The sequence below is a fragment of the Aspergillus bombycis genome (genome assembly GCF_001792695.1).
Source record: "Aspergillus bombycis strain NRRL26010 chromosome Unknown contig00014, whole genome shotgun sequence".
Taxonomy (NCBI): domain Eukaryota; kingdom Fungi; phylum Ascomycota; class Eurotiomycetes; order Eurotiales; family Aspergillaceae; genus Aspergillus; species Aspergillus bombycis.
In genome coordinates this window covers 415,642-424,183 of record NW_019170016.1, presented here as the reverse complement: position 1 = coordinate 424,183, position 8,542 = coordinate 415,642, and the positions used below count along the sequence as shown (strand labels likewise).

Below are 8,542 nucleotides of genomic sequence, written 5' to 3'. Positions count from 1 at the left end.
GGGGGGGGGGGGGGGGAGGGGAGGGAACTAGACCCACGTGGATGGGAGATTTTACTGAGCGTGGAATGGTGGAGGTGAAGAATTGGCGGATTTTCCGAGAACTAGACAGTAACTCCCTCGGGAATTTGAGATGCCCAAGTAATCGTTTTCCCCGCGTGAAAGAGAAAGCCGACCCGCTATGAAGGAAAACAAGCAACTGCAAAGTAAAGTCGCAAGTAGAGTGCGTGAGTCTTGATATTTGAGGGTCCCTACCCCTTCAATCCTCAACACCTTGCAATGTTAACCAAACCATCCATTCGAGCTGGCGACATGAAGGACAGTCATCGAAACCCAATCTTCGAAGCCTACGGCATATCGGGAGACGCAGCTCTCGGTGGCAATTCCCAGGGAGCGCACCCTTCCTCCGTCGACAGACCGGTCCACTACCCGCAATGGGACCAACCCAGCAGCCGTGGTTATGTGGTCTCCAACCATATGATCAATGAGCCCCCGCAAGGGAAGTCCTTTCGGATTGTGGTCATTGGCGCCGGTGCGGCGGGCATCGACTTTCTTCACCATGCGCCATCCGCATTGGAAGGCCTGGGGGTGAGTATTGTGTGCTACGAGAAAAACCCGGACGTGGGCGGCACCTGGTATGAGAATCGCTACCCGGGCTGTGCTTGTGATGTTCCGAGTATCTCGTATAGCTTTCCCTGGAAACCCAACCCCCAGTGGAAAAAGTTCTATTCTTCTGCACAAGAGATATGGCAGTATATGCGAGACATCGTCGACGAGGAAGGCATGATGAAGTACATTCAGCTTCAAAGCCAGCTGGTGTCGGCGAGATGGGACGACGAACGTAGCAAATGGTGCATACGAGTCCGACGCGAGGTTCCGGGCGACAAGGAGATTTTCCAAGAGTGGAGCGAAGAGTGCGACCTTCTTCTTAACGGCGGAGGATTCCTCAAGTATGTCACGCTCTCTCTTCAAGTATGTATGGATTTGGTGAGCTAACTATGTGATAGCTCATGGAAATGGCCAGATATCCCGGGGATTAAAACCTTCAAAGGCGATATTTTCCATACGGCTAATTTCAAGGAAGACTATCCTGTCAAAGGGAAAACGGCCGCCGTCATTGGAGCTGGCAGTTCTGGGATTCAAACCGTATCCGCTATCTATCCTGAGGTTGAAAAGCTGTATACTTGGGTGCGAAGTCCAACCTGGATTACGGCGGCGATAGGGCAGAAGTTTGCGTCCAAAGAGGGCCATAATTTTGACTGTGCGTTGCCTCCCCCACAACCAAGAGATGCAGCGCTAATGAAATTCAGATACTGAGGAGCAAAAGGAGTTCTTTGCCAGAGACCGCATGGCATATCATCGATACCACAAGACTATTGAGTATGAACTCAACAACCGATTCAGAACGGTGTTGCGGGACACGGCAGAATCCGACGAATCCAATGCTGTATGGCTCCCAATCATTCTATACCGCCACAAAAGATTAACATGCCTTCCAGTATGCGTATCGGGTGATGACGAACAGGCTCAGATCGAAACCAGAAGTCCTGGAAGCCATGCTCCCTCGGGACTTCAGTGTTGGCTGTCGTCGCCCCACACCCGACAATGGCTATTTCAATGCCTTGACAGGAGGTAAGACAACCGTGCTGCCAGGAAGTATCAAAGCAATCACCGAGACTGGCATCGTCGATGCAGATGGTACCGCGCACTCGGTCGACGTGATTATCTGTGCCACCGGGTTTGACACTTCTTTCCGTCCTCGTTTCCCCATCCATGGTCTGGATAGCACGCAGACGTTGGCTGAAAAGTGGGCTGAGTGTCCTTCCAGCTATCTAGGAATCGCAGTTGATGGCTTCCCGAATTACTTCACATATGGTGGACCTTATACCCCCGTGGCGCAAGGGTCCGTCCTCCCGATTCTCTCTCTGTTGACCAACCACTTCCTAGAGATCATCAAGACCATGCGTACTCAGCATATTCGACGGCTCAGCCCGAAGGCATCTGCCGTGGAAGACTTCCTGGAGCACGCACGCACGTACCTCCCACGCACCGTGTGGGCGGATCCTTGTACCAGTTGGTTCAAACTGGGCACCAAGACGGGGAATCTTGTGATGTGGCCCGGCTCTCGTCTTGCCTTTTTCGAGGCCCTCCGCCACCCTGCCCTCCAAGACTACGATATTGAGTATTGGAGTCGCAACCGGTTCGGCTATCTGGGTAGCGGCTTCGTCGACTTTGAATTCAATAACCCCCCTGAGACCACCTGGTACTTGGATGCGTTTTCCAATAACGACAAATGGCAGCGGGGTAGTGTCGAGTTTTGGAAGTACGCCGACGATTTTCAAGGCCTGAGTGAAGGCACTTTGCCGCCGCCTTCATCTTCATCGGACTTTTGAGTCTAGCCTCGAGCTTTGGAAAGGAGTAGTCACTCGTGGTTGTAGGTTTCTTCAGAGTCTGGTTGATAATTTTTCCTTTTCCTCTTTTTAAATGAAAGTCTATAGATATATTGTTTCTTTTCCTTTCTTTTTCGGTTCGGTGCTGAGGTGTAATCTTAATAAGTATGGGCTGTAGTGTTACGATCAGGACATTCATTTGGCAAACAGTAGGATATCTTAGGCAACTAGAAGTGCTATCATCTTGACGGGATTAGATATAGACTTCTTAGATATGTATTCAAGCACTAGTTAGACAGGAGAATGCTGATTATCGCCTAGGCGAGGAGTTAACTAATGAGATCAACCAGCAAGCCAACGATATGTCAAATTCGCATGGCTCCAGGTTGTATTTTACAGGCGTGATCTCTTTGAGCATATGGGCTGACGTTTCCCTTCCATTCGGGACAAGAACTCCTGGCTCACCCGGTGACTGAAGTTGGGAGCTTGCACAGTCCTGTTTTCTTGCACGGTCCACTGTTCATGCTCGACTTTGAGCCAATCTATAACATTTTTGGCTAGCTGCCTAGGCTGTTCCACAGGAGCGACACCATTGAGGCTGACGACAAATATCCATTTCCATGCGTCCTAGTCTTCGACAATATTAGGTGCTTTTCTCATGCCGGTGCCTTGTGGCACACCTGCTACAATGATATATCCGACCCAGTTATTAACGCCAGTCACAGAGGATACGTCCACTTCGGTACAATGGACATGGGGTTCACCTTGGCGATCGACTCTGTCAAATTGGCAAAGTTCTGACTGGTGACATCCGCTATACAAACAGCCGCAGCACCTCTTTTTGCGAGGAGCCGAGAAGTGGCAGCACCTACACCAGAGGTGCCTCCTCTAATAGCGAATATCTTTGAAGAAAGGCTCATGGTGACAGCGAATTCCGTTTAGGCCCTACGCTACATAGATATATTTTAATAGAAGCGTCTTGATTATCATATTTAGCTTAGCCCTCTGGATTATATTATGAAGATTCGTTCTAACAGTCAGCTCAATTAAGTGGAACCGGCGTAAGCGACCTGTTTCTCGGGTAATATGAACGTAAGGTAATTCGTTCATTATTGATTCTTGTTTTTCTAAATAATAAGCCTTATATGCCTCTTTAAATGTCTTATTGGCCCTGGGCATATTAATACCGATGGTCCCACCTACTGTATTTGCCGAAACACGGCAAATACTTGGCAATACTACGAATCGAGGTTCCGGACAATGTAAAATATTACCAGCTTTACCAATATCAACACGCAACTCTATTGACCAATTAAATATATTATAGATTTCCACTGTACTTATTAACCAATTATATTTATTCTTTCTATAATAAACTTCTGGATTACTAACTAGTCCAATTCCGAGCTATTTACCGCTTTTTTTACTGTTCAGAAAAGTCTTTTTCAAATTTTCCAGAACTAGCAGTATCCTGTTCTTAGGAACTACCAGTACCCTATTCTTAGGGACATCAGTATCCCGTTCTTAGGGATTACCAGCATCCTGTTTTTAGGGACTATTAATATTCTGTTTTTAGGGACTACCAGTACTATATCTTTGGAAAAGCTCAATATGAGATCTTTAGATTCTCTGAGATTCTACGGAGTAGTAATAATATTTGTAAGCCCTAGTAGAATTTTAGGGGCCGGTGGTATATAGATTTAGAAAGCGCGTGGCTTTACGTAAAACCAAAAGATTTCAGTGAGGAATCTTACATAGCCCATTTAGTCCGCCGTAAATACCACATGTAATAAACAAGATTCTCACTCCACTGCCAACAGTATATCCACCCCCTACATGGGTTAATATGCACCAGAAATCCGGATTATGCATGGTGCATTACCACCATGCAGTATGGTTATTCTAGCATCGGCACTGCCGACTAGCCGATCAAATGCTTTTTAGAAATGCTCGTGGCTTGCACAAGCTTTCCCAAGAATAACATCCTTCCCGTCCTGGCCTGCATATGACAAGACGATCTTGAATAGTGAACGACGGTTGACCACGATGCACAGTGGGCTCTCAAACGGCGTGCCTGGGGCTTCCCAGCGTACTTACCCTCGGAAGATATCATTCTGGCGCCTCATGACTGATCACCAAGTCCTCACGAAGGAGATTGTGGAATACGACTATCCTGGGTCTGGCACGAAAGACGACCCCTTTGTTGTATCGTGGCTAAACGAGGATCCCCGCAACCCATTGCAATTCAGCATGGCTAAAAAGGTGGCCATCACACTGGTGACGGCCTTTGCGACCCTGATCGTATCCTTGACTTCGTCTGCCTACTCTGGCAGTATCTCAGACATCGTTCGTCGGTTTGAAGTAAGCACCGAAGTGGCCACTTTGGGCCTCTCGCTGTTTATCTTCGGGTTCTCAGTAGGACCACTGGTATGGGCTCCCTTGAGTGAAAGCATCGGCAGGCAAATCCCCTTTTTTATTTCATTTTTGTCTATGGCTGCCTTTTTGGCAGGGTGTGCAGGGGCGCGCAATATCCAGACCCTGTTGATTCTTCGGTTTTTCGCCGGAACATTTGGCTCTTCACCCTTAACCAATGCGGGTGGAGTCGTGTCTGATATGTTTCCTGCGCGGCAACGCGGATTGGCACTTTGCTTGTTTGCATCCACCCCCTACATGGGTATGTCTGCCTTTCCCTTCTCGGCGAACATGAGAACTTTGGAAATCTGATCAAAGAGAATTAATTATATAGGCCCTGCACTTGGTCCAATGATCGGCGGCTTTCTCTCGATGAATGCGGGTTGCGGTGGGTGGAAGGCCTCTTGGCTGCATGTGCTGGACTGGTATGGATAGTAGTCACTATCTCAGTGCCAGAGACCTATGCGCCGGTCCTCCTCCGCAAGCGTGCCGCCAAGTTATCGCGTGAAACAGGGAAATGTTATCTGAGCAAGCTGGACGTGGGCAAATCACCTGTGGCGTGGACAAGCCGTCTGAAGACGGTATTTTCCCGGCCGTGGGTGCTGTTGTGTCGAGAACCGATTGTTCTCCTTTTCACTTTCTACGCCTCGGTCATCTACGGTACCCTTTACATGCTCTTCGCGGCATTCCCCATCGTCTACGAGCAGGGACGAGGTTGGAATCCGGGTGTGGGGGGCTACCTTTCCTGGGTGTGATGGTGGGAATGTTTGCGGGCGTGGGCTATGCGATTTTGGACAATGGACGGTATGTTCGAACACAGGAGAAGTATAACGGCTTTGCGCCACCGGAGGCGCGCCTGGTGCCTTGTATGGTTTCTTCTGTCACCATTCCGATTGGCTTTTTCTGGTTTGCATGGACCAATTCGCCCTCCATTCACTGGATGGCCAGTGTGGCCGCCATGGTTCCATTCGGTTCTGGCCTGGTACTCATCTATTTGGGTATTGTCAACTACCTGATTGACTCCTATACCATCTACGCCGCATCGGTGATTGCCGCCATGTCAATCCTACGATATAGCTTCGGCGGCATATTCCCCTTGTTCACGACGTATATGTATGAGGGACTGGGGATTCACTGGGCATCGTCCATTCCTGCATTTGTTTCGGTGGCATGCATGCCACTGCCATTCATATTTTACAAATATGGTGCCGATATTCGGAAGCGCTGCAAGTATGCCGCTATTTCTGCGAAGCACTTGCAGACGATACAGGAGACGGCCGAGGAAGAGATACGACGGAATGCTGTCGCGACCCAACCCAATGCTGCGGTGTAGAGGCAATCTCTTTCACCAGCCCCTAGACCAGGATGAAAGCTGCGGACATAACCCGCTGGTAAAAGTAAGAGCGAAGCGGAGGCGTGTGGGTTTAATGTCCAGGAGTTGCGGGACCAGTAGCAGCACCAGGAGCCGGAGTAAACCACCCACTTTACTGACGCCTTTTGACATAGAAGGGATCAAGTCCCGGTAAATATATGTATGCCCTTATACATAGTTGTTCTTCTACAATATCGTAAATTTCTTCAAATACCAGGAGACGAATGAAAGCACACCTTGCATATTATTCATCAGAATAAGACTCTCTATAACTCACATCGTGGGCTCTCCCATATATCCCGCGGACAAAACAAGATATAGAATCTAAGAAAGCCGATCTACAGAATGGACGACCAGTCCTCCGTCTTGATGTACGCCTCCATCGGAGTAACAGCAATCTCAACACCAAGCTAATCAACGTCGGCATATTACAACAATATCCATAACGAAAACATTCAGCTTCCCTCACTAGCCGTCTGCACCTCCGGATCACCCCCTGTATATCCAAACTCATCCACAGACCTGAACGTCTCCGCCAACTCCACCGTCAACGGCTCAGGAACGCCGTGGAAGTACTCCTCCTCGGACACCAGTTGAAAAAAAACGCTGTAGCCCCATGGACCTGCCCCCAGAGCTCCGTCCACTGCGGCCAGGTCATCAACTCCGACACACCGAGTGAGTGTGTCCTAGCCGAAAGATCTACCACTAAGGCCTTAACAAATGCCCCCGTATCCTTCTGCGTCACGACAAACGGCATCACCGACCCAGGCAAAAACGTTCGTTTAATGAGAATCCCCCCCCCCCAATCAGGTTGCTTCTGCGGCGCCAACGGCGGCGACATCTTCCAGTTCGTCACGTAGTGGCCGATCTGCACAAGACTCATCTTCTCCGCGAGCTGCGGATACTGACTTTTGATGATGGAGATCTGCGCAGTCTTGGAGTTGTTGTGCAGCGCGTTGGGGTATTTTCCGCCGCTGGTTTTGGAGAGAGAGAGGGCTTGGGCGGCCGGGCTGGATAGATTGCGTGTGGATGTGTGTTAGTATGTTGTCGCATGTCGTGGGGAGGGATGTACCTGGATACCGGTGACGCCAACAATCACGATGAGTTTAGACATGTTGATGTTTGATTGAGTTCTGCTGATTCTGTATACAATGTCGGTCATCGCAGGACATGGTCGAGGTATATATATGATCATCGGCACTTACCGTAGATGGGCGTGTTACACCATCGCTACATGGTAAGAGGCGGATGAAAATCTATCCGATATGAAGAACACTCCTGCGATTGCGATGAATCTATCCGACTCTTCGTGAAAGGTTCTCTGTGAGTCGGGTTGATCCTGCAGATTAGTAGCCATGTCGTCCGTACGGAGTCCTGCGGGTGAGCCTTCCACTCAGTCGGAGTTGGATTGTTTCCGGTGAGAGATGAGACGGGGATCGGAGGGATAATCACTTTTCCTTACTGACAGTTGGGTTCCAATCGGACTGGGGAAATCTCGCATCCTCCGTTTTATTGGTGTCATCGGATTTTGCGATTTTGCGATTTTGAGACTTTGCGGCTGTCCGGCGTTTTCGGCTTTTGCGGTGTTTGAAAGTCTTACGCCCCGAACAGGATGACACCGTCGGAATCGGCCACGCAACTTCAGGTTACTAAGCTCCGGGGGGGATATATCATTGCGCAGAAAGAAACCGTCATGAAGATCCCACCAGTAGGGCTCGATATTATTAAGGCTAGCATACTCAGAGCACACTCACCTCCACAGCAATCGCCGGAGGCCGCTCAGGGCGAGCACCAAAATGGAAAGGGGAAGACCTTGAGCTGGCGAGAAATCCAAGCACGTTTGAGGGGGCCCTCGGGAAAGTAGCTACGCATTGATCTAGCGTGAGAGGCAGATATAATAAGACGAAGATGCATAGTCCTGCAGCGAGGATCCTTCTATCTCGTGCGTTCTCCATGGTTCAGAAATACTATATGATGACTAAGAGACGGCATCCAGAATGAATTTGCAGATAATCTCATCCATCTTGGCCTGAATTTCAAGACCGCAAATAGGCCACCCCATGGCAAATGTGTGCATCTCGCCCACCATCGCCACCTCTGTGACCTCGATACCGGCTTTCATACATTTTTGATACCACCTTTGGCTGTCACTCGCCAATATCTCCGTGCTGCCATAAATCAGCAGTTGTGGCGGTAACCCAGAAACGTCATGTGTGAGCAAGCTAGATATTTCTGGAGTATCGGGAGGAAGGTCAGAAGGCTTTAGCGCATCGAGCAAAATAGGAACGGCCGTATCATATTCCAACACAATATCGTGGCGAACATTGGGAGATCCGATGGTCCTCGCACCGGTCATATCAAGCCAAGGTGA

General features: G+C 49.4%; 3 protein-coding genes across 3 annotated transcripts; 2 read left to right on the top strand and 1 right to left on the bottom strand.

Moving 5' to 3' along the window:
- Nucleotides 1–309: 309 nt before the first annotated feature.
- ABOM_002076 (flavin-containing monooxygenase) lies at nucleotides 310–2,390 on the top strand (the record flags this gene model as incomplete). The annotated part of the gene is made up of 4 exons (XM_022529206.1): nucleotides 310–947; nucleotides 1,005–1,258; nucleotides 1,308–1,444; nucleotides 1,497–2,390. The coding sequence occupies 4 exons, from the start codon at nucleotides 310–312 to the stop codon at nucleotides 2,388–2,390; spliced, it is 1,923 nt and encodes a 640-aa protein (XP_022392424.1).
- Nucleotides 2,391–2,780: 390 nt separating this feature from the next.
- On the bottom strand, nucleotides 2,781–3,307 carry ABOM_002075 (uncharacterized protein; the record flags this gene model as incomplete). Its single annotated transcript, XM_022529205.1, has 2 exons — nucleotides 2,781–3,014; nucleotides 3,134–3,307. The coding sequence occupies 2 exons, from the start codon at nucleotides 3,305–3,307 to the stop codon at nucleotides 2,781–2,783; spliced, it is 408 nt and encodes a 135-aa protein (XP_022392423.1).
- A 1,126-nt stretch (nucleotides 3,308–4,433) lies between these two features.
- ABOM_002074 (MFS transporter) lies at nucleotides 4,434–6,132 on the top strand (the record flags this gene model as incomplete). Its single annotated transcript, XM_022529204.1, has 4 exons — nucleotides 4,434–5,061; nucleotides 5,134–5,187; nucleotides 5,256–5,548; nucleotides 5,620–6,132. The coding sequence occupies 4 exons, from the start codon at nucleotides 4,434–4,436 to the stop codon at nucleotides 6,130–6,132; spliced, it is 1,488 nt and encodes a 495-aa protein (XP_022392422.1).
- Nucleotides 6,133–8,542: the final 2,410 nt, after the last annotated feature.